We start from the raw sequence: 26,598 nt of genomic DNA, 5'->3' as shown, positions 1-26,598 counted from the left end.
GAAATAAAACGTCTAATCAATAACAGATAACGAAATTGCCTAAATAAAATGTTGCGTTGCTTTCACAGATTACAATACACTAAACAAATATTCATGGTAACCATCAGTTTGCACTTACCCGCAATATTTGAATACATATTTCAAATTAATTACACCGCACCGCGTGATCTGAAAATGTAATTGATTTTTTCAGCATTTGAAAACTAATTTGATTTATAACTCAGGTTCCTTTGTTTTAATTTTTTTCTTTAATTACGTAACAGATAAACGCTTCTTCAGAATAAGTTTGTATATTTGTGTAACGCCTTCCATGAGCACCAAGCATAGGAGTGTCGCCGAAAAAACTCATATACTCACAATTTCATTCGATCATAACATGTTAGGATACTATCGGATACAAACCATTCCTTCAGGATTTTGTAGGAGATTTATGATAGTTTGAAAATAACAATATTTCATCTGCATATTTTTGCAACTTTTTGAGAAAACTGGCTATGAAGTTTGATAATATTGATCATAAAAAAAGCTGTAACTCTCTCCAAAAACATAATATCGTCTTGAAATATTCAACAAAGTTGTGCATTTTCATAATATCTGAAACATTTCGGAACACATATTTGTGGAGAAATAAATACGACAAGAGTTATCATGAAAAAACCAATTTTGAAGGGGGTCCTCATGAAAACACCGCATAACATTGGAACGGCTATAGTTAGAGAGTCAGTTCTTATGAAAGATTTGCTACAATTAATATTCTCTACAACTTTGCCGAAGACTGAAACTGTCTATCTGCTACCAGTAAAAAGTTAGATTTCAGAAATGTCTTTACACTGTATTTTGGAACATGGCTGTCTACTTCCGAAAATCCGCCTTAGTAGCTCCAACAACTTTTCCGAAGTCACCAAAACACAGAACCTTATAGTTTTTCCGCTAAATAATTAAAGGCATGAATTTACACATTTTGACCACTGTGCAGCTGGCTGGTTCAGCGTTCGGAGATAAAGTATTGAATAGACAGTTTTATATCGCCTATCGTACTGTATACATCTTGAAGTTTTAATCTAAGGATATCACCTTCCCTAACGATAATACCGATATATCAGGTGTGATGGTGGACGATCGGTTAAACTTCAACAGACATGTCAATTATGTATGTAAGAAGGCTGCGAGGACAACTACATTGGCAAGGATCATACTGAATCACGGAGGAGCAAGAGGCAGCACGATATGTCTCCTGGCGGGTGTCTCATCTTCAATACTGGGGCATGGCGTGCCGGTTAGGGTTGCTGCACTGAACTCAAAACCAAACCGGACGAAGTTGACAAGCACGTTTCGCCTAAAGGCTGCTCGTGTCGCGAGGGCGTACAGAACGATATCGTCGGTGGCGGTATGCGTAATTGCTGGGATGATTCCCATCTGCATCACTCTGTTTGAGGACGTGGAATGCTACCAGCGGCGAAATGCACGTAATGCAAGGAGACTGGTCCAAACGGACTCGTTGGCAGCAAGAGTGGGTGACAACGCGGTGAAAGGAAGGTGGACCCATCAACTCATCCTTCCATTTGACGCAGTTTTTGTCCGGGCGCGGATGCTTCCGGAAATACCTGCATCGGTTTGGACATGCTTCGTCACCGCTTTTCCCAGTGTGTGTGGACGTGCAAGAGACACCGACACACGTGGTATTTGAATGCCCTAGCTTCGAAGAAGTTCGTAAGGGTATGCCTGGTGCGACAGTGGACAATTTCGTCGAAGAGATGTGCCACGACGAGCATATCTGGGACGCTGTCAACAGAGTGGTTACGAGTATACTCTCCGAGCTGCAGGAAGGAAGTGGCGAATGGACCAACAAAGTAACGCTATTGGCTAGAACACCGCCGGGAAACCAAAAATCGGATTTCGGGAGAAATTCCGTCGCCGGGGAACTCTCCGACTCCCTATCGGGTAGCTCGTGAGTAGACTAGATGCACCGCCGGGGATTAGACCGAGTCGAGTAGACCATGTCGAATAGCTAGCAGTAGGTCGTTGGGCGCCAGTGACCCGGAAGCTACGCTCCACCCGAAATCGCTGGATGGACGTCAGCATCTACTGGCTGGCCCGTTGAGTAGGCTAGGTCCACCACCGGGGACTAGCCGGAGTAGATGGAGCGGAGAGCTAAATGGCTCACAGAAAGGTACATCGGTATCGGGAGCAATCTAACGCCAGGGAATTAACAGTAAGGTAGATTCGGGAGCTGATTGGCTCGCGAAACAAACACCGGTACCGAGAGAAATTCCGTTGCCGGGGAACTCTCAGTCGGAGTAAGATTATATCCGAGTTGATTTATCGAGAGCTGGGAGCTAAATGGCTTTAGGAAGCGGGTATCGGTGTCGGGGGAAATTCCTCAATCGGGGAACTATCGGTCGGAGTGAGTTCACCGTTAGGGACTATCCAAATAGATCGTGATAAGGCCGGGAGCTGAATGAATCACGGAAACATGAGCTAAATGGCTCAAGGAACCAGTACCTAAACTGCTAGCGGGGACGAGAGCTAAACGGCGACGTAATAGATGGAGAAGCAAGAGAAGAGTCGAGAGTTAAATCAAAACTCATAGGTCGAGCCACTCCATGAACTAAGTGAGACTCCGAGATAGAGCAGAAGAGGTACGACGCAAGCACAGAGATACCCCACAAAGTAATGCGATGACATAGTTCCGTGGGGAAGAAGGGCGTAAAAAGTACGGATTATAAAGTTTTTTAATGCGATACCCTAGTATTATAAGTCAATGATTTCATAAATTATCTTTTCAAATGCATGTCTAAAATAAATTGAGTTAACTTGAATGCACAAAATGTTTGCATTATTTTTGAGCTGTCTTCATATACACTTAAAAATTAAAACAAAAAATCCGATTTCGTAAGTCACTCTATGGATCAATCAGAAATTACGTAACATTTTTAGTAGTGGTAGAGAGGAGGTATCATTAAATATGATTTGGGGAAGGGAGAGTAATCTAGAACATCACGTAACATGTTTGTACTAAAAAAATTGGATGGGGGGGGGGGGGGGGGTGGACTATATGTTAGCTGGGGGAGTATTCGACAATCTTCTTTTACATTCCTATCGTTGTCATCACTTTCGATTTTCTCACCATCGTCGTATATTGTTGAAAAACACCCAGAGCTCCAGAAAGGCCAGCAACTTTTCCTCGATTTGAAAATGGTTTCCTGTGTTAAATAAGGACGGCGTCGCAGAGCAAGGTACCAACACTAATTCACCGCAGCTATATATTTTTTCCTCACACCTCAAAGAGCAAACTCCTTCCATTTCTCTTAGATACTCCTTAAACCGCCGCCGCTCATTCCACTACTTTTCGTTTATTTCGCCGAGATGGCAACTTTCTTTCATACCCCCGCAGTATCCTGCTAGCTTTTTCCACCCCACCCCACCCTGAGATCCGTGGAAAATAGCGGAAAAAAGTATAGCAGAAAAATATATATTTCATTATTGCTTTTTCTTCACTCCACCGTTGCAACCGGATAGTTCCCTTCGTTAGTGGTCCTTTTCTATCCAGGAATTTCCTCGCAGAAGCTTTTATGCCCTTCGAACATAAAATTTCGCCCTGTTTCACGATCTCGACTCTAGCAAGCGCACATACACACAGTCATTACCTTCCCTCTGTGGCCCCCAGAGCCAACCATCCAGGCAGCATCCTCACCATTAGCAGCCAGAAGGATCAACGACGGAAGGAAAGTGTATTTGAGTTTTGCAATTTTTCCTTTACTGTGGCGCAGGAGATCTGTTTCCCAAATGCCACCCACAGCCCAGAGGGATTCACTTCGGAAGGTATAAGAAGTATGCTTATGCTAATGTGATCCTTTTCGCAAGAGGCAGCAGATGCTGGTCTGTTGCTGTCGCCCAATGAAAATCGTTTAGATCTTGCGATGCAGGTGACCAGGTTGTTCGAATAGATTAGACGAAGGACTATTTTTTTGATAATGTGTCAAGTAGCTTTCGACGATCGAAATGCGATGGAAAATATCCTTGAGGTGGGCCGTAATTGGTAAATCGATTGCCTTGTACGCAGCTTACCTGGGTTTGATTCTCCAACCCGTACATATGGTTAGAAATTTTTCCTACCCGAAAACAGATGTGAATGATCCTAGGGTTAAAACTTCTGTAAACGAAATATAAAAAAATATAACCTTACACTGGCATCACTGTCAGTGATAACGAAAGCGCCTTTCGTTATACACCTCATTGTCAGTAAGGGATCATTAATAAATGATGTCACGCATTGTGAGTGGAAAGGAGGTATGCAAAATTGTGACTTTTTTGATGCATTGAAGGGGAAGGGCTAGAGTTGGAGTTGAAGAGGGTAGGCATGGAATAAGGATAGTGTTAGTGTATGGAATCTACAAGTATATCTGGAAAGCTTAATCCCAGGTTCGCACGGCCTAGACAGTATTAGGGTACCATGCTGCTGATTTGTACGAACTTTGGAAGAGTCGAATAAGTTCAGACGTATCGTACCTTTCAACTTGAGGTAGACTCTAGGTATTTTGAGGTAAATTTCGATAAAAGAAAGATTTTTAGAATAGATAGTCAACAAATTTTTCAAAAACTTCTTTGAAAAGAAAGATTTCTACACGTAACTAGGTATCCGAATATAATTGCTAATGAAACCCAGGAGTCATACATTTATAACATGTGTCTATTTAAAATAAATACACAAAATTGCATATTTTTAACAGATGAGATTTTTTTTTTAAAAGTAACGTCTTCGAAAGGGAAGTTACAATTTTGTGACAAAATGCTGAGATCGGATGGGTATAAACTCGCCACAATAAGGACCGTAATTTGTGCATGGTCTTTAAGAGTGAATAACATATTAGAACTGTTTGGTTATTATTACTTATTTATTTATATTTTACAGACGTAGCACAGCTGCGGACACAGATTTGTTTTGAAATAGCATGTACCATTTTATGGATTAGGGACTTCATATTCGATGTAGGATACCTTATTCATTGATCCTCCTGATAACTCATAGTTCATAAAAATAGCTTTATCTTGCTCGTTTGCTTTCGAAAGCAAGTACAACCTCATCATCAGTATCGTCTGCGTCGATATAATCTTCCCATTCATTCACCTCGACATCGTCCCTTTTATCGGTGGTATAACTGTCGCCCAAATCCGATAGGTACCCTGAATCCAAGGCGGATCGTTTGCGACACGAAGTTTCCTTGGTAATCAAATATGCCCGCAGGTTCATTAGTTCACGTGTCATGAAAGCAATTTCTTGGTACGAATAGCCAGTTAGTTCTTCCATGCTAGCGGACCATACAATTAAAACGGGAAGTGATGCACGAGCTGCTGCCAAACAAGCGGAGGCCAACAGCGAAGGCCTAATGTTGGTCCATTTAATATCCATCAATGTTATATCCAAAAATTCCAGTATTAACTCAATCGCTCTGTCTCGACGTTCGTAGAAAAGTGTATCTGTCATTGAAGGAGGAAAGTCAGCTCTTCCAACAATATTAAGTAGCCAATATTCTACAAAAGTGGCTGTCGTTGGGATGATCAGATGCCAGTTAAAAAATTTCAGCAGGAGCACTTCTAGCACGTTATAATCAGAAGATGCATACTGATTTCGAACTACTGCATTCATCCCAGCCATGGAAGGAATATTTGGTTCGTTTTCTTCAATTTTTGATGCCAGTATTACGCACGACAAAGCAACCAAATTCAAGCGATTGTCCGTTATGTTGTGATTGTCCATAAAAGCGTCTATCATATAGATTGCTGTAAATAATTATGTCTAGAGTCAACTCAAATAATTGGGTGTGCTGCAATTTGGGCTTACCTAGATGAACCGTGGATCGACGCAACTTTTCGCATTCACCGACCGAACGAATCAAGTTAACAATCGCCTCGCGATAGCGCAACTGGGGTGATGTGTACCGCATTGTTAATCGATTCAGTTCCGATTCTTGCAGGATCCAAATAATTTCATCGCTGTATTCAGTACACTGTTCCGTAAAACTTGGAAGCTAAATTGGAATGACTCATAAATTGAACACAAAAAACGTGGCACGATGATGAAATGTACTCACCGTAGAATGCAAAATATTACTCATATCCATACTATATACTATACTATACTATTCTTTTTAAGTTTTCGATCTTTAGATTAGCAAAGGATCGCAAAAAAACAAACACATGTAAGTATTGCCAATCGAAAGAGCATCCTTAAAATTGATCACAACATTAAATTTCAGTTGCTCTGATTAGATAAACAAATTGCACTAACAACCTAACAGCTAGCTACCCAGATGGTTACCATCCAAATCCAACCAATTGTACTCCCTGTGACTGAAGATTAAACGTATAGAAACCCAGCGTTGCCAAGTATTTTAAATGTAATAGTATTTTCTTTGTTACCTCTGCACTGAGAAACCGAAATATGCAGAGTTAGCATACTTTCTATTCGCATCTTTTTTTATTCTGATGTGATTTTTATGCATTTTCTTGCCCAAACTACTAGTCAGCATTCAAGCAGTGGATAGACCGAATATGTCTGATGCATAAAATTTACAGCACATGAAACGAGAGACAGATAGAGACGTATGCTATCGATGACTAAATAAAGTTCTGCGAGTGGTGCTACCCTGCCGCTCTACGCATAATTGTCCCATGTGTACAGGGAATCCCACAGCACATGGGACATTTATGCGTATAGTGGCAGTACACCGATGTAGTGCACCTCTGTACAGTCAGTGTCACTACCATGAAAATCAAATCAACAATTTTAATCTAAGCATTAAATGTTATATTTTTTACGAAGTGTCGATTTTTTTATTCGTATATGGTATCTAATCATCCCGCAAGATGCAGAACTTCTTGGAATGCTTGAGATTTTTATGCATAGCGCCGGCTAATTTCTTCACTGGTTGAAAACCGGTTTTTGCAGAAAACCAGTTTTCAGGTCGCTGGTGACCAATTAGCCGAAAACCGATTTTTAACGATAGCCGAAGAATAGGAAGAGAGACGAAAAGTGAAAATCAGTCAAAACACAGCCTTCATGATAATTTCAACACTCGCATTTTGGCAACCGCTTCCACAGACTGCACTTTAACTCAGTGACCCCCCAGTGAGCAAATTTTCTGGCAGCGACCGCTCTCCTAGATTTCTGTAAGTCTTGGTTTGGCAGCCCTGTCAGATTTCTGCGCGTATCCAGTCGGGTTAGTTGAGCTAGGGCGAACTAGGTTTCGCTCACGTTTTCTGGCAAATTTTGATAGGAACCGAGCTAAACCTTGGCTGAACTCTGACATAAACTGTGCAAAGATCCTGGCAATTCCTACCTGGTAGAATTTAGCACGAATCAAGCAAAACATCTGACAAAGATGTGGCAGGAAGCGTGCAGAGATCTTGGCCGTACATTTCTGGCTCGATTCTGGATAAAAGTGAGCAGCATCGGTTGGTTTAACCGCTTCTGTCAGAAACGGTTGTTGCATTTGAGCGAATTCGTTGCCAGAATTCTCGTACAAATCGCGCAAAATGCTCGCAGAAACTCTGCCAGCATCAATTTCGCTTTGCTCAACTTTTGCTAACTTTCTGCTTGCCACGCTGACCGGGCCGTGGTAAGCAGAAAGTCAGCAAAAATTAAGCAAAGCGAAATTGATGCTGGCAGAGTTTCTGCGAGCATTTTGCGCGATTTGTGCGAGAATTCTGGCATAGAATTCGCTCAAATGCAACAACCGTTTCTGACAGAAGCGGGTAAACCAGCCGATGCTGCTCACTTTTATCCAGAATCCAGCCAGAAATGTACGGCCAAGATCTCTGCACGCTTCCTGCCACATCTTTGTCAGATAGTTTGCTCGATTCGTGCTAAATTCTACCAGGTAGGAATTGCCAGGATCTTTGCACAGTTTATGTCCGAGTTATGCCGGGGTTTTGCTCGGTGCCTGTCAAAATTTGCCAGAAAACGCGTGCGAAACCGAGTTCGCCCTAGCTCAACTAACCCGACAGGATACGCGCAGAAATCTGACAGGGCTGCCAAACCAAAACTTACAGAAATCTAGGAGAGCGGTCTCTGCCAGAAAATTTGGTGACTGGGTATAAGAATGCAATGGCATCTTCCGTGATATCACCCAGTACAGTGCAGCCAGAACTGAACTGGAATTCTGGCTGGTTCCAATTCGCATTCCGGCTCCAGTGACACAACCGATTCTAACTAGAATCGGTTGTGTCACTGGAGCCGGAATGTGAGCTGGAGCCAGCCGGAATTCCAGTTCATTTCCGGCTGAGCTTAACTGGGCAGTTTACATTCATGGTTGCTAGTTTTACTGTTTTTGTCTCCGCAAGACTGTGTATAAAGTGTCTGACAACAATATGCTCAACCCTTAAAAATTCAGTATAATTTTTAATTAATTTTCTACGAAAATGTAAACACATCCTCGTTTGACACTGTTGGTCTTCCTTGATAGGGATACATGGATTCGCATTTTTGACAGTTTACGCAGCAAAAGGATGGGGTTCAAGGTAGTTCAATGGGAGGTGTGGTCGTAATAAATAATAGTAATCCGTCAAATAGGTTATGGGCCCAGGAACGGTTCGCAGTGCTGGTAGTCAAATGGATGACATTGATGTTATTTGCAGTTCTCGCTGGGATCCGAGTATGAAGCAGGGGACACCTCGATCGAGGTACAAACGGAGGAGCAACTTACCATGGGTTTCGTTCAGTGCCGGTTGCTCGAAGAGGAAATAAAACGGAAGGATGCATCGATGAACAGCAGTGAGAACCTTGAAGCAGCAGTTTAAAAAGGTGGTGGGTTTTGAAGGCCACAGATATAGAAATCCTTCAAGTGCTTTGGGTGCCAGGAGGAGGGTAATATATAGTCAGACTGCCCTGAAAAGAAAAAAACGGATAAGAAATATTTCAGAAAAGTTAAGACATCTTCGGGTCTTGTCATGAAGTCTCCAGTATGGGCCAAGGAATACGTAGAAAACCTTCCCAGTAGTAGCAGGGAATTGAGAAAAAGAGCAAATTAGCCAACGTGGCAAGATTAAATGGATTCTCTACGACGGAACAAAACCGGAACATTGGAGAAGCTACCGAACGGTCGAGTGCCAATTTCGTGTAAGTTGGTGTTCCGAATGAAGCTCGGCGAAGGAGGAAATGCAGACTGACACAAAGCTCGGTTTGTCGCGAGAGGTCTCAGCCCGAGTTTTAGTCAGATTTTCAGTTTTGAATATACGGAAACCTACTCGCCGGTTGTGAAATTAAATGTTTTGCGAACTATGCTAGTTACGGCCAATAAAGATCAGCTGTTTGTACAAAAAATGGATGTAAGCACAGCTTTTCTCAACGGTGACTTGAGTGAAGAGAACTACATGTCGCAACCAGCGTTGCCAATGTTCCAAATATATCTGGAATCTGCCCGATTTTTTCAACGAAACAGACAACCGCACAAGCCAGACATTTGTCAGATTTTTGGAATGTTGCCAGATTTTCCATGACATTCAGAATTCTAAGATTGAATGAATTTGTATATGCACAATAAAGTAGTGTGGGTAAGTTCTTGGCTTCTGCCATCGGATGCCACGTGGCGAAACAGAGGGTCAACGGTCGGGGGTATAAGGTCAATAACCGCCAAAACCGGAGTTCAATTGCCCGGTAACTATCGAAGAGGAAGGTTAAATCAAGGGCCATATTCTCACAGTCACGTCACATAGTGACTAAAAGAAAATTTCCCTCTAGTCACTAGGCGACGTGACTGTGAGAATAGAGCCCCAAATCAAGCCAGAAGAGTAAAAGTAAAGCCGAAGTAAACAGAAATGTAGATCTGTATAAAATCAAAAGAGAGTGAAGTGCGAATAGAGAATCAGAAATGAGGAAGTGGACAGTTGACCGGAGAATCCAGATTTCCATGCAATTGACCGTCCGCTAAACTAACCAATGTGAAGCCTCGACCGTCCCCCAAAGCCAATCCGCTATTTTAACATCTCTCATTGTTTTCGCAGGACCCCGTAATTTATACCTTGAAGCCGTGGTTTTTCTTTTAAAACCCCTGTGAAACCGGAAAGCCCTACCGCGTCCGACATTCAAAAACTTACGCGTGAAACAGGCATTGCCGACGAATAGAACCCCTCGTCGAAGCTCGAGTCCGTCTACATACTCGAGGTCGCGTAGACGACCGGTAGCGAGCGACGTGGCGTAGAACACCGTGTGGAATCGCAGAGAGAAAGCAGTGGAATACGGGGGTGGAGTGGTAGCGACAAGGACTGGAGTGGAAAAGGAGCCCCGAAGAAAACCGAAGAATAGGCAAGTGCTAAGGTAGGGGATAGACAGTAAAAAATTGGGAGAGAACGAATAAAAGTGTCGACAAGAAGGGAAATTAAAAGTTGTGTTGGCTTGAGGATACAGACCAGGTATTTACTTGGCCGTGATTAGCCACGAGCTGTTGAGAAAGGGAGTCTTATATTTGCTGGGCAGTAGCAATACGAAAATTACAATTGTGAAGATGCGAGTGACTAAACCAATGTCAGATTCTGTTTTTGGCATGCTCCATTTTTGGTAACAAAAGTTTCGTGTTTGGCAACAAATAGGTTCTGTTTTTGGCAACATTGTTGTTGTACATAGTAAATTTAAAAAAAAGTCAATACACATTTTGTTATGATAATTGTTATCACTTTTGACTTTATTTCCTAGCATGCGAGTCATATTTACATAAATTTGTTGATTATTTTCTCATTTCATCCCATTTCACATATTCCTATATAGTTAACGATCTTGTAACATTTATGATGTGTAACTCGTCAGAGTAACAATTTGGCACTGGGTGGAAATATACCTTTTTTTACGTATACACTCCGTAGAGTGTATTGTTTACGTAAAGTTATGCTCACCAAAGAGAATAGGGAAAGAGACGAATAGTGTGAAGCCAAAAATACCTTATTGAGCAGACCAATCGTGCAATGTAAATAAACATTACTCATGCCTGAGTTGGAGGAGATAAGTATTGTACTTCTATCAAAAAAGAAATTTGAATTTTCGTCAGAATTTAGTTCAATCGTGATTGTAAGGTGCATTCTAGAGTATATGTATGAGTAAAAATAAGCTTTAGAATTATTTCATCTCTTTGTTTCGAAATGCACATCGTTTGATAAACAAATCCATCGATCGACATACGGTTTGTTTTCAAAATATAATAGGAGTCATTTAAAGTGCTGCCTGTAGAAGCGGTTGCCAAAATTCTAGTGTTGAAATCATCATAAAGGGAGTGTTGCCGTTTTGACTGATTTTCACTCTTCGTCTCTTTCACTATTCTCTTTGATGCTCACCACTGTTCCATATGATCGTTCGCTTTTTACGTTAAATTTTGTTTATATTTTTGTTTGTGAACGATTTTGTTAGATCAGATCGGTGTAGTAATTTTTGTTAAATATTTGTATATTAATAACATAGGGTTTAGTCAGGTAACCGCTCTCCTCTCGCTGCAAAAAGTGTGCGGACTATGCTGTACCATAGCGATGACAGCTATGCGGGATGTGCGTTTTTTTGGCGTTGGTTGTGTGACGGAAGAAAAAGAGAGAGTGACGAACCACGGCAATGAACAGACGCCCAGAATAATCGATCCTTTTTCGGGACAGTTTCCCGCTACTAGTGCCAGTAAGGTAGAGTGCGCGCGCGACGGCAATTTAAACCGTCGAAAGTGCCGGCCCGTGGTTCGGGCACACGTAAGTACGGTGTTGATTCGCCATAAGGGGATAGCTAATCGCTAAGGAGTGCTCTAGCTTCCCCGGCTAAACGAGGAGTCAAAACACCGGCCGTTCTCACTGTGGAGGATCAGTCGAACGAGCCTAGCTCTCCTCCACAGTTAATCGCCAAGGAGAACGAAGCAGGGCGGACAAAGGTTCCCCCTGGGAAGTGCACTGCGGTGACCTCCCTAGCTAAACGCCAAGGACCGCTGCCGGAGCAGCCAACGCCATTCCGGGAGAACTCGACAGTTGTAGTCCCTGCCGGTCGGAAGAAACCGCCCGTCTTCCCGCCAACGGTAGCTGCAGATCGACGAAATCCAGCAGCGCACAGTACAGGAAGAGGAAGTGGAGGAATAATAGTCGGTAAACTTATTAATTTATTTTGTTTGTTTATCTTTTTGTTGTGAAACGAAAATCCGAAATTCTGTAGAGGCACCTAGGCCGCCCTGAAAAGAAGGGTACGCCGGGCAAACAAGAACCCGAGTAGTGGACAAACTACTTACCCTAGGTGGTGCGGGTTAAGGCATATTCTGATGCAGATTAGTACCGTGAGTTAATATCTCAGTCCTTTTTCAATTTTTTGGCCCGAAACTATTTAAAAAAACATTTTTTAGTTTGTTTCCTTTTAGGACAATAACACATCCAAACCCATGCGACATGCACGACCCTATAGGTTGCCTTATCAGATCTACCATAGTTTGCAGATGAAACTTGGGATGGCAGGTTGCTAGCGGATTGACAAAGTACCAGATCATGCTGTGTGGGGTTCTGTCCCGGTTAACAACGAGGCGAACGAGATATTTGCAGATACGTCATTTAGTAGGACAACTGTCAGTTTGCTGGTTGAATTTAATTTGTTTTTTAATTTAAAAATCATAAAAGAATAATTAAGGTTTAAGAATGATATGAGTGTACTCGTAAGGACACCCGCTACCAATACATATAAAAAACTGGCACAATTTTTCCAAATTAAAGATCCCTATTGAAAAAAAAGCATTTAAAGTAAGGTTTTTATTTTTGGCACGGTTCCAGTTTTGGCAACTAAAAAAAATATTGTTGCCAAAAACAGAATCCTACTGTGCCTTCTTACATGACTATCAAATGCAAATCACCGAAGGATAGCGTAACCTAAAAGCAAACAACGCTAATGACATATCTTGAGCAGACCCCAACATGCCAATTCTTTAACCAGGCAACAACGACCCAATTAACCAATAATGAAGGGACAACAACAACCGCTTCCAAACCAACAACTAGCATCACCAACAAAGAAGCAAATACCGATGTATTTGTAATTGTAGTTGAAATTGTAATTGTAATTGTAATTGTAATCGTAATCGTAATCGTAATCGTAATCGTAATCATAATTGTAATCGTAATCGTAATCGTAATCGTAATCGTAATCGTAATCGTAATCGTAATCGTAATCGTAATCGTAATCGTAATCGTGACCGTGATCGTGATCGTGATCGTAATCGTAATCGTAATTGAAATTGTAATTGTAATTTTATTGAATACGATATCCTATCAGTTTACACCTTATACTAGGACAAAGAAATTTGTCATGAAATTACATTCTGTTATTTGATTAGTGATCAGTGATTTAACAAAGTAAATTGTCTTATGAAGGGCACTTCAATCACAAACAGGATAGCAGGTGCCTTCTGAGCATTTACGTATCATACTAAAAATCTTTTATCCTAGGTACATATTCTATATCTCACAATAATACATATATACTGTACTACTTTAAATACCCCTTCCATCAACACAATTTACTTTTTTTCATTATACATATAGTGCTGTTCGTTTCTTTCAACACTCACAGCAGAAAAAAAAAACTTTTGCCTCGCTCGCGGATTGGAGAAAAAGTTTTTTTTTCCATTTACATCTTTCCACGGTACGGCTGAAAACTCCCATCCGGTTGACGTTGCACCGTTGGAGGGATGGCGATGGGAAGGAAATCGTCCTATACCGAGAGGGATCGTCATTTGTACGACAAAACAGGCAAAAAAAAAGTTAGTTCGCTGTGTAGTTTGTTCGTCGTTCTCGGCGCTCATTTTTTCCGTCCTCTTATCACCGCAAACGGGGATACCGAGCAGCTCTCTTATCTCGTCTTGGACTGGCTGTGGATGTGTGCGAGTAACTATGATACCGATGAGCAGCGGACGAACCCAACCAAAGGACCAGGTCGCGCGCGCATTCGTCGTGGGGCAGGAAATAAAAAAAAACTCAGCTTCATCTCGTATACCGGAGAAAAAGTCCCCATGTAATGAGAGGTTTCTCACAGCAGAAAAAAATGGTGCCGAAGAAAATGTTTTTCCACTGCTTCAATGCTGAGCTGTGTGTTCAAGCGGAGAACCTCCTCTCGAGAGCGAACGCGGGATGGTATATACTTACCGTTTTTTCAAGTGTCTGTGTGAAAAAGATGGGTGGCGCTAAAAGAAGACGGCAAGATGCTCCAGCTTCTTCGGGGGCGAGCGAAACATCGGATGACTTATATTTATGTGGAGCACCATTCCGGCAGCAAACTTTTTTTTCCTATCGTTCTTTTCTTGGTATTGTTTCTCGACTTGAATCTTCTTTCTGGGGACGCGCAGTCCTTGTTATTGTTATTGGCTTGAATCTTGAGCAGTGGGTATATGCCGTTTTTTCCACTCCGAAATTTTCCAACAATAACAGTGGGTTGAGTGGGGGAGACTTTTGCTCGTTGTATATTTTAATTTGCCCTCCTTGGAGTGGGGCCCATCAACTCGGTGGCTGTGAGCGGAATAAAATTTGCTTTAGGTGGGATTTCGAAATTAAATAAATTTTTATGGGTGGAATGAGAACCCACGATGTCAGAGGAAAGCGTTATTCTTCATTACTATGGAAACTAATAAAATTGAAATTAGTGCTCGGCGAGTTGAATAAAAATTGCTTCTCGCTTTGAAGGTTATAATAGTTTTGTTAAATGTAGTTCTGCTTTGGACTATGCAATTTATTGGGGTATTGATAGCGTGGAACAGTCTAACATGTTGACACTATTTTTATCAGGAACTAGCTAATACCCGTCGCGCGTTGCTGCGACTTTCAACTAAATAGGAGTAAAACACAATTTGTGCCGAAATGCCATCTGGCATGCAGATAATCCTAAATCCATAGTACACAAGCACGTTTCATAGACTTATCCAGCTGCGTTGGTATTGTGCCGTTTTGACGTTTGAATTGGAAGGAAAGCAAATCATTTATACGGCGAATTGGGAGGAAAACAAACTGCTTCTGGGCTTAAGGGGAGGGCGGTAGTGTACAAATGCGAGATCTCAGTGTGCGTATTTTAAACGTCAGATATCTCAATAACAAATGTCTCCTACGCATAATTATTTAAGACAATCGGTAAAGCCGTTTGGGAGTCCATAAATCACATACATAGCTTTTTGGTTTAAAATAGTTGTATCACGATGACCTTATATATTTCCTGATTCTACATCATACTATCATGATTTATTCTGTTCTACAATATTCCGCCACGTCACTCGTTCAGTTGGTGCTTGTCTCCAACCTCTCAGGTGCCCGATACTCGCCAGGTTCTGCTCCACTTGGTCCAGCAACCGGAAACGCTGCGCTCCTTTCCGTCTTGTACCTGCTGGGTTGGAGGTGAAAACCAACTTGGTGGGGTTGTTGTCCGGCATCCCCACAACATTCCCGGCCCACCGTACCCTTCCAGCTTGAGCTACTTTCCGGATACTTGGCTCACCATGGAGTCGCGCTAGTTCGTGGTTCATCCTTCTCTTCCAAACGCTATCCTCCTGCACACAACCGAAGATCGTTCTCAGCACCCTTCTTTCGAAGACTTCGAGTGCTTGCAGATCCTCCTCGAGCAATGTCCACGTTTCGTGCCCGTAGAGGACCACCGGTCTAATCAGTGTGTTGTACATGGCGCATTTCGTGCGGTGGTGAAGCTTCCTGGATCTCACACTTCTGTGGAGCCCGTAGTAAGCACGACTTCCAGACATAATACGCCTTCTGATCTCCCGGCTGGCGTTATTGTCCGCAGTCACCAATGAACCTAGATAGATGAACTCGTCAATCACCTCGAACTCGTCGCCGTCGATCGTAATACTACAGCCCAAGTGTTCCCTATCGCGATCGGTTACGACAGCCAGCATGAACTTCGTCTTAGACACATTTATCTTAAGTCCTACTCGTGCAGCTTCGCGCTTCGGTCGGGTATACAGATCTGCTACCGTCTCCTTGTTTCTACCGATTATGTCATCAGCGAAGCACACGAACTGTCCGGACCTCGTGAAAATCGTGCCCTGCATGTTGAACCCCGCTCTTCGCATTACACCTTCCTGCGCTATATTGAACAGCCTTGTCTTAGTCCCCTGCGTATTTCAAACGGACCCTAGAGGCCGCCCGAAATTTTGACACAACACCTTACACCATCCATCGTAGCCTTAATCAGTCTTGTCGGCTTCCAAGGGAAGTCGCTCTCGTCCATCATTTTCCATAGCTCCACACGATCCACCGTGTCATATGCGGCTTTAAAGTCGATGAACAGGTGATGTGTCGGGACCTGGTATTCACGGCATTTTTGGAGGATTTGCCGTATAGTAAAGATTTGCTCGTTTGTTGATCTGCCGTTGATGAAACCGGCCTGATAACTCCCGACAAATCCATTTACCAGCGGTGATAGGCGCCGGAACAGAATCTGGGATAGCACTTTGTAAGCGGCATTTGTCACTGTGATCGGTCTGTAGTTTTCACAGTCCAATTTGTCGCCTTTCTTGTATATCGGGGTGATGACCCCTTCCTTCCACTCCTCCGGTAGCTGTTCCCTGTCCCAGATTCTTTCGATTATTCGGTGCATGCATTCCGTCAGTTTCTCCGGACCAACCTTGAAGAGTTCCGCTCCTAGACCATCCTTACCAGCTGCCTTGTTGTACTAGAGCTGTTGAATAGCCTCGTTAATCTCATTCATAGTGGGCGCCAGTACATCCCCGTCAGCCGTGACACTGACATAATCGTCCTCCTTGAACGCCTGATTGTCCGCCTGCGCACCATTCATATGTTCATTGTAGTACTGCTTCCACCTTTCGACCACCTCACGTTCGTCCGTCAAGATGTCACCTTCCTTGTCTCTCCACATTTCGGCCCGTGGCACAAAACCGTTGCGAGAGTCATTCAACTTCTTGAAGAATGCCCGCGTTTCCTGAGAGCGATACAGCAGCTCCATCTCCTCTCTCTCTCAGACTCTTCCAGGCGACGCTTTTTGTCCTGAAAAAGACGAGTCTGCTGTTTTCGCTTCCGTCGATATGACTCCACGTTCTGACGAGTGGCTTGAAGCAACATCACTGCGCGTGCTGCATTCTTCTCGTCCAATATCTCTTGGCACTCGCCATCGAACCATGCGTTCCGTCGACTCCTCTGTACGTATCCTAGGACGCTCTCAGCAGTGCTGCTTATGGCTGCTTTAGTCCTGGTCCAGCAGTCCTCAAGGGGAGCATCGATGAGCTCCTCCTCCGGTGGCAGCGCTGCTTCATGATGCTGCGCGTACGTTGTCGCGACATTAGGTTTCCCTCAGTCGGTCCAGGTTATAACGCGGCGGGCGCCCGTATCTAACACTGTTCACTATGGATAGTTTTGGACGTAGTCTAACCATAACCAGATAGTGGTCCGAGTCAATGTTTGCGCCCCGATAGGTCCTTACCTCGACAATGTCCGAGAAGTGCCGTCCATCAATCAAAACATGATCAATTTTCGTCTCTGTTTGTTGCGGTGATCTCCAGGTGTATCGGTGTAGGAGGCGGTGCTGGAAGAAGGTACTTCTTATCGCCATATTCTTGTAGGTGGCGAAATCGATTAGTCTTAAGCGTTTGTCTGCTGGTGGGCGCTGAACCTTCCAATTACCGGTCTGTATTCCACCTCCTGGCCAACCTAAGCATTAAAGGGCGAACACGAAATTATTACGACACATTCAACAGGGCATAACTTTTTTACCATTGGGTAAAAATCAACCAAATTTTGCACACTTTCTCATTGATATGTATTGTTTACATGCTGTCAAACTCGAAGTCGTGTTTTTCGGTTCAACGAAAATGGAGGTGAACCAACGAGAGTCGAGAACAAATTCTTTCCAAACACCTGGAATTTCCTGACCTGTCGCACCGGCAGTTGGGAAAAATGTTGAACATTCACCATTCAACCGTCTCCAGAGTGTTGAAGCGTTCCAGGAGCGGTTAACGTTGGACCACGGCAAAGGTGCTGGAAGAAAACCGGGACCGGAGAACAAAAAGACGGTGGGAAAGGTGAAGCGGATGATTAAAGCAAATCCCAACGTCTCAAGCCGTGATTTGGCTAAAAAGATCGGCATGTCGCAGAGCTACGTCCAGAATGCAACGAAGAGAGCTGGACTACATACAAGGTACAGAACTTCCCAAACCGCGATGAGCGGCAACAATCGACGGCCAAAACTCGGGCACGGAAGCTCTACGAGAAGACGCTGACAAAATATGGCTGCTGTATGATGGACGACGATATAAAAGCCGATTTTAAGCAGATTCTGGGGTTGGAGTTTTTCACCGGCAAGAGCAAGTTCTATGTGGACGACAAATTTAAGAAGAAGAAAATGTCGAAGTTCGCCTCCAAATATCTCATTTGGCAGGCCATCTGCTCTTGCGGACAGAGGAGTGAGCCTTTCGTGACAAAGGGCACAGTAAATGGCGAGATCTACAAATCTGAGTGCCTCGAGAAGCGCCTTTTGCCGTTCTTGCAGCAGCACGACGAAGCTCCGCTATTTTGGCCAGATTTGGCATCATGCCACTATTCCAAAAGTGTCCTGGAGTGGAATGAGGCCAATTCTGTCCATTTTGTTCCAAAGGACATGAATCTGCCAAACTGTCCGGAGCTGCGCCCGGTGGAGCAGTGCTGGGCAATGATGAAGCGGGAACTTCGGAAGAGCAAGAAGACAGTCAAAGACGAGAAGGACATGTTACAAAAATGAAAAAAAAACTGAGAAACTGGTACCGGATGACACTGTAAAGACTTTGATGGAGGGCATCAAGCAAAAATGCGTTCAATTTTACACTCAAGGCTCCATCGATTAACTTTTATTTTGATTTTTGAAGTAAATATGTGTATAAAACTACCCTAAAATTTTGGTTTGATTTTAAACATTATAAGAAAATTGGCATGACATTTGCGGTGTCGCAATAATTTCGTGTTCGCCCCTTAAGGTCGTCGATGACGATCATGACATCATGGCTTGGGCAACGATCGTATTCACGCTCCAGCTGCGCGTAGAATTCGTCCTTGTCATCGCTACTTCCGATGTGGGGACTATGCACGTTAATTATGCTGATGTTGACGAACCGGCCCTTGATCCTCAACCTGCACATTCTGTCACTGACCGGCCACCATCTGATCACACGCTTTTGCATCTCCCCCACCAGCATAAAAACTGTTCCCAGCTCGTGTGTATTGCCGCAGCTCTGGTAGATGGTGTGGTTCCCGCGATCTTTCACTATATCGGCAAGTATGCGAGTGCTCCCGATAAAGTTAAGCGACCTGCAGTTCCAAGTCCCAAGTTTCCAGTCTTTTGCCCGTTTCCGTTGCGTACGTCTGTGTCAATTTTGTCCATCCGAAATTTCTTGTTGAACTTCCTGAGCATGCTATTTTTATGGGCGGCTAGCTAGGCCTGCCCCAACCTTGCAGTAACGCTGAAGGATCACGTGTGGAGAGAGAGCTAAGCGCTTATTTCAAGGCATCGCTGGCTCGCCTTGTCAGGGCTGCTTTAGGGCATGTGGTATTTAGGCCTAGAACGTGCAGAGCCCACTACCTCGTCCTACCACACCCGCAGTCAGCCCCCGCTACAGGTTCGGGTCGCGAATCACAACTAGTTGTTATCGCGACAATGCTCCACCACCTATGACCCGCCCGGTTGCTTGCAGCTCAGCTTCCCACATAGCGTTCCTCGACCACCAAGATGACCTTAGAATTTTTGAAATTAACATACATATATAGCGCATAAAATGCACTTTTTGTTTCAAACTGATAAAATTGTATATTTACCACCAAATTGAACTGTTTGAGTTTGTAAGTTTTAGCTCTCAGCGATAAGTATTTCGTATGATTTTTGATGAGTGATGCTTCGGGCTCAATCTATTATTCAGTTAGCGGATATGTTTGGTTATTAATTAAAATTGCAATGATTCTCAGTAAGACACGGAAAAGAAACTGCTAAATATTTCATCATTTCTTCAAAGCCAACCCCAACTTGATTCGAAACTACGGAATCGGAAGCAGATGGCGCCGTTTCTGGTGCGGATTATATCAGGAACCGCGATGGAGCCACGCTGTACTTTGCTAAACATCATCAAAAAACTTTTCACTTTTCCCCAGAATGTAACCAAAAATGAGAAAGAAAAAATCGTAGAAATTGCTTTTAAGCGAGCTAATCAAAAATACAGCAGCTGCTGCCAGGCTGGCGATGGTGATATTGTGAGACGCTGATGTGGCTGATTTGGCTGTAGCTGTTCAGCAGCAGTAGAAGCAGCATTTTCCTGAGGCTAAAAACTTTCATTTCGCGCTCGAGTGGGTGGAAAAACTTCCTGGCGAATGGGCTCGGGGAGGAAACCCGTTTGCTTCGCTGGTGAATATATAATGTGTAATGTAAAGAAAAGTCTTTCACTGATGGCTGGAGATGGCTGCTGGTTGGTTGGTGGCTGACTATACCATGACCGGGCTTGAGTTCCAGTAGCTGAATCATTAAGAAACTTGCGAGTCTATCCTACTAACAGGATGGGTATAATTTTTCCTAACTTCAATGTTTATTATACTTGGCGTATGACCGGAGATTTGTAATGATTTGGTCGAGTCATTTTCTAACAAATATTGAACTAAACTACGTAAAAAGCTATCGAAAGTATCGTGCTAAACTACTATACAATATGTAGCATACCGAATCTCTAGCTTAGTAGCTGAAACAATAACACAAAACTTTTCATCAGTTACTGATAAAATAGATTCCACGGATTGAATTCTGATGCTGAGATGTAGCTGAACTAACCCCAAACTATGATAAACTTTTGCGCTGAGCGTAAAAAAAAATTAAATTTGAGGGAAGTGTTCCAGGAAAAACTTTCATGAGAATTGCGCATTGCTTTCACCAATGGTGGTTTCGAATATATCAGATAAATTTGACATGGGTGGACATTTGTCTTAAGATAGTTAATTGTGACATTTCACAAAGTCGCTCCAAAACTTTTGTTTTAAAAGTTGAAGAAAATATTAGTAGTCGTAAGAAAATTTGAACCAAAGTTGTATTTAATGAAAACTGTAACTAACCTAAGTTCAAACCCTGGTTTATCGTAAAGATTGAAACATTTTGACGCGCAGTATATATTTGTGGTAAATATTTGCGACCAAAAAGGCATAACTGAAACAGTCTAACAAGTTGGCACTATTTTTATCAGGGACTAGCTAATACCCGTCGCGCGTTGCTGCGACTTTCAACGAAATAGATGTAAAACACAATTCGTGCCGAAGTGCTATCTGCCGGGCAGATAATCTTCAACCTATAGCACACAAACACGCTCCATAGACTTATCCAACTGCGTTGGTATTGTGCCGTTTTGACGTTTGAATTGGGAGGAAAACAATTCATTTCCACGGCGAATTGGGAGGAAAACACACCGCTTCTGGGCTTAAGGGGAGGGCGGTCTAACGACTCAATACAGGGATATCGTTTCAAAATTTTTCTGTTGGATATCCCCGTTTTTGAATACGGATTAGCTTTCATTGATCTGACGATCCGGCAACACTGTCGAATCGATTGGAAGTGGTTTTGTGTTCGTCCGATAATTTTCAAAATTTTACCGTAACATATAGTATATTTAACAGGAAATCGAAGTTAATCGCTTAGTAGGTGGTTTCTCCTGTCGTGTTATGTATTAGTAGGCAAAAATATCGCGAGAATAGTGTAATTTGACGTAGTGATTTTATCGCCACATCCTAATTATTTTGCTATTTAGGTGCGCGAACCAAGCCACCAAAAAATACACCAACTTAGCAACCACAGCGTCATCTGAACTTGACTAGTTGATGCAACGATTTCATTTATTGTGGATTTTGGATGGAGGAGAATTCTTTGTAGAAATGCCATCAATTAACGAATTAAGAGCAACACGCTGGTGAGATCGTTTTGTGTTTTTCTTCAATTATATGTTTTACCTTATTGTAAAAACAAAATGACCCCAGTTTGTAACCGAACGTTACAGGAATCAAACTACATTTTTTGTCGCTATTTACAATGAATCAAAAGAACATTCAAGGTGCTTAATTTATACCCAAAACATATATAAAACAAGTACACCGTACATACCAAATACACAAAACCACACCGGTGGGACTTGCTGCTGAAAAGGCCCGATTAGAAAAGGGATCGTCAGTAGGCCTATCAAGGTAGAACACTCGGAAACAGGGCAAGAACCGCCATCAATTAGTTACCGTTGGTCAATTTCATACAGGCGAGCGAGTGCGTAAGACGTGTTTAAATTAAAAAAAATCAATGAGTGATTTAAATAGAACAACCAAGTGTCATCGCCATTCAGGTAATGAGATCAAGAGGCCATCTTGATGCTTACTCGAACTCCCAAATACATCCAGTAATTCTGGGATTGCTCTCCTCTCACAGGACCTTTTGATACCTTTTGATACCTACCATAATTTGGGAAGTTGCGAACTCCCGGAGACACCGCACACGCGTCGGGCTAGGTGACTTGACGGTCACCTACGTCTAACAGTAAAGGACCAGCCTTCAGCCCTCTGGTCGCCAACGAAAACCACGGACAAAGACTCTCGGGTAAAGGTCCTAATTATCAAGGAGAGCAACCCTTATCGGTCTGGCAAAAGTCGGTCTCGTCCGTCGCTAACCGATCTCGCCAACGAAGGAAGCGCCTGTTGGACACCTCGCCCAGAACGCCTTTCTGGGACCGCCATTTTACCCACCACCCCAGCATCGAACCCTACACCCAAGGATCAGTCATCTTGCAGGAAGTTCATCGTGTCAACAGCAATTTCGGACCGAAACCGATCAGCGAGCGCTCGCCGGTATATCTAGCTGACAAAACAGTCTACAATTCGGTACGTACCAGTGACTAGTGAACCCACCAGTGATACGCAAACACCACACACCACCGTAAACTTACGGACTTTAAGAAAGTTGAGTGTTTTTATAGCAAAAGATCCGCGAAATCCCTCCAGTTTGCCCAGTAGCGCGCCGACCCTGCGACTAAGTCCGAGTCACGTGCTGCTGAAGCTTGTCGGGTAAACCTTCAGCGACAAGTTGTCGAAAGTACAACAGGAACACTTTTCGGAACCTCATCCAACCTCCACATTTCCTTCAACTTCACGGCCAGTGGGCAATATCTAGCAATTTTTCCACCGTGAGTATCTACTAGATTGTTGTCCAGTGGAACGACGACGTCGACTATGGTGACTTGTTTAAAAACGGGCATTTTCCAGAACAAGCACAGGCAGGTAACGGTAGTTCAATACGGTCTCCTCTAAAAGACCATGTTGCAGCGACAATTGTTGGTGCAAAACCTTGGCAACGCTATTGTTGGCTAGTACGCGGCAATCTGCCATTATGTAGTGGATGGTCTCGTGCGGCGAATGATATATCCGGCATATATGCTCGACGCCTTGTAACCAAATAACTACCTCCTGTACTTTTCCGTCGGAATTGTTCTGTCCTGGATGGCTATCACGTCGGCCTCGATCACTGAAGAGAGTTCACCTCGCTTGAGCCGCAGATTCGATGCAGCGCTTTGTCGTTGCTCCAACTGGTGGAGGTGGGTACCGACCACAGTTTTCTGCTTCCACTCTGCAGTGAAGGTTGTAATTCGCTTGAGCTAGGTGAAGTTCGCTTCGAGTCTCTTTGAATCTCGAAGAGGGTTATCGCCAACGACATTGATATAATGACACGGAACTTTGAGGCGATGTCGGAAACGTACATCAGACTGAAGGCTGAAGCCAACAGAATTGAACTTGCCATCAACGTTTTGAAGACAAAAAAAAAGAGAGGAAAGGTTCTAGAGACGATAATGTGAACCTCCCATCTCGAGTTCGGATTGGCGGTGACGAAATCGAGATGGTCAACGAATTCGTGTATTTGGGCTCACTGGTAACCGCCGACAATGATACCAGCAGAGAAATTCAGAGACGGATCTTGGCGGGAAATCGTGCTTATTTTGGATTCCGGAGGACGCTCCGGTCGAACAAAATTCGCCACCGCACGCAGTTGATTATCTACAAGACGCTGATTAGACCGGTGGTCCTCCACGGCCACCGTAAGTAAGGTGAAGTGCGCTATAGTTGGGGTCAGCAGTACAAACTGCTTGGTGGTGGGCATTTTCCACAAAGTATTCTTGCGGTCGTTGTATCTGCGCTACTCATAGTGTCTGGATGTCGACTATTCATTGTCTCCCTTCATGCCTTGGCAATGTGAATCTCTCCAGCGCAGACTGAGTATGGCACATTTCCGCTTGTATAAACGCTTTCCTTAATTTTCTCTCAAGAAGGTCATTTTGGCTCCATTTGATGACGCTGAAACTGTAGGTTAACACGTAGATAGCAAACGTGTTAATTGCTCTGACAGATACAGCTCACTCGACAGAAGAACTTATCTCGAAGCTCAAGCTTAAAGTCATCAACTTGGAGCACCAATAGAACACTAAACTTGTGTGAAATTTTAAATATAAGTTCAATGCAGAGTATTTTCTCCTCCCTGACGATAGATATTTTAAGGCGACGAACGCACTACGGGTCACAGGAGCGGTTTTTTGGTACAAAAATCAATATCTTCCAAACAGTTCATTTTAGAGAAATTATGTCTGAGAGAATATTTATGGGAATAAAATTGGCTTTCTTTTAAAGTAAAATGTAACTAGGGTGGTCCTCTCGAACATTCTTTTCGAAAAAATATTTTTCGAACTAAATGGTGTAGCAAGATACTTACTTCAGCAAAGTTGTAGAAAAATATTTTTCAAGAAACATTCTCAAATGCATCAAAGTTATAGCATTATCGGTTTTCAAGTTATAATTATTTTTATTCTTTAACTTAGGGTGTTTCTGAAAAAGTCAGTTTTTTAACTATAACTTTTTAAGTAGTTAGTCTATCTTAATACTCTCTATGAAGAAATTTTAGTACTTTTCATTGCGCATATTTTTGCTGAAGAATGTGAATCGATAGCATTTTTCCTTATCGAGTTACGATCATTTTTTTAAATAAAAATGATAGTTTTCAAGTGCCTCTAACTCAGAAAGTTGCAAAAAGTAGCAGCTAAATTTGTACTCTTTCGAAAATGCATAAAAAATACTATCAAATATCTCGAAATCAACTTTTTCTTTTTTGTCCTTCGATCTCATATATAAACAACAACACCACGAGTCGTGACAGTTTAATTGGTATCAATCCCATTCATGTATCGAATCGCAGTAGCCGACGACTGCTTTGATGAACGCGTGTAGTGCTTTGTATTATTAGTTCCGTTAAAATGGATAAAAGAAAATTATTCGATCTCTGGAAAGTGACCAAAGGTGAAAATAGAAATAAAATAAAGGCTGGGTTTGAGAAAATTATGAGATCATTTGATGTGGGAGAAAATGAAAAAAAGAATTTCGCTCGGAATGCAAAAGCTGTAGCAATTAAAACATGTAAAAGGTTTGATCAATTTTGGAAAGACAGTCATCAAATTGAGACGAAAGTGCTCGTTAAAAATTCGAAATATTTTGAGAAACTGTTAACAGTTCCAAACAAATGCACTTCCTCCTAAACCAGCATTCACAGAAATTCGTCGCTTACTCAGAACAGAATGAAGGGCAATCGTTAATTCATTCGCTTTTTAAAGTAACATGCTCTACATTTTATACTGTTTATATAATGTTCAAAATTATAGGCCGTCCAAAAAACCGAGTGCATGAATTGTGCTTGAAAAGGAAACTTAATCTTTGGGAAAAGAATCACGATTCAGATAACTCTAGCGACGACGATGCTGATGATGTTGATGATTGTGATTATAATAATTATGATGATGTCGATTATAATAAAATAGTTATGTAGAATAGTAAAATAAATATCTGCCTGAGCCTAACGTTTTCATTATTTGTGTACATATGTTTGACAAGCTCAAAAATAATTTAAAAACTCGACTTTTTGATCTAGTAAAGCAGATGCTAAATGGCGATGACCAGGCCCTTAACCCATTCATGCCCATGTTGTTTGTGGACAACAACGTTTTTAAACAGCTATAACTTTTGATTGAGGCGAGATTTGCTCACAAAAACAAATAAGGCTCATTAATGTGATTATTGCCTTTAATTTGAGTATTAACATTTACAAGGATCAGCTCTAGAACTGAAGTTATTGCAATTAGTCTGATTGGATTCCGATGAAGCAGTGCTGCCAGGGATAGTTTACGTTGACGACAGAAAATGATTTTTTCATATATCTTCGTTATGGTGCAATATTATTGAAAACTGATAAAACTTATTAATTTAGACTGTCGTTGGCTACGTTTTCTACGTAATTGGACTATTGTAATTATTCTAGGAGAATTGCATTGAGCATTACAAGGTAAAAATTGACCAGCTTCTAGCACTACCATGGAAGCACCTATCTTTATGAAAATAGGTTTTTCGTGTTTCTTGACCCAACTGTTTTCAAGGAAAAATAGTTTTGAAACCCTACATGCACTAGAAAAAAAGTTGGGCATGAAAGGGTTAAAAACAGCCGTAAGCTGATGTCATTTGATCATAATGTTGATGTCAACATTTTTCGCTGAAGGATAAAAAAGCCAAAGCTGATTTCGAGATGCT

The 26,598-nt window shown here is 42.5% G+C and overlaps 1 protein-coding gene across 1 annotated transcript; it reads right to left on the bottom strand.

Annotated features, from left to right (window-relative positions):
* Positions 1–4,886: 4,886 nt before the first annotated feature.
* LOC131682221 (cyclin-J) lies at positions 4,887–6,271 on the bottom strand. Its single transcript, XM_058963554.1, has 3 exons — positions 6,093–6,271; positions 5,843–6,029; positions 4,887–5,781 (listed from the first exon to the last, which is right to left on the bottom strand). Exons 1-3 carry the CDS (start codon positions 6,120–6,122, stop codon positions 5,045–5,047), a joined length of 954 nt encoding a protein of 317 aa, XP_058819537.1. The 5' UTR covers positions 6,123–6,271; the 3' UTR covers positions 4,887–5,044.
* Positions 6,272–26,598: the final 20,327 nt, after the last annotated feature.

The sequence above is a fragment of the Topomyia yanbarensis genome, chromosome 2, assembly GCF_030247195.1.
Source record: "Topomyia yanbarensis strain Yona2022 chromosome 2, ASM3024719v1, whole genome shotgun sequence".
Lineage (NCBI taxonomy): Eukaryota > Metazoa > Arthropoda > Insecta > Diptera > Culicidae > Topomyia > Topomyia yanbarensis.
The sequence above is the reverse complement of the archived record's forward strand: the minus strand, read 5'-3'. Positions and strand labels throughout refer to the sequence as shown.

Bases quoted from the DNA above. Each gene is read 5' to 3' on its own strand.
- LOC131682221 (XM_058963554.1), bottom strand. From the start codon at position 6,122: ATGGATATGAGTAATATTTTGCATTCTACG. The intron at 6,030-6,092 runs GTGAGTACATTT...ATTCCAATTTAG, and splicing joins GTAATATTTTGCATTCTACG to CTTCCAAGTTTTACGGAACA. The intron at 5,782-5,842 runs GTAAGCCCAAAT...AATTATTTACAG, and splicing joins TCGATCCACGGTTCATCTAG to CAATCTATATGATAGACGCT.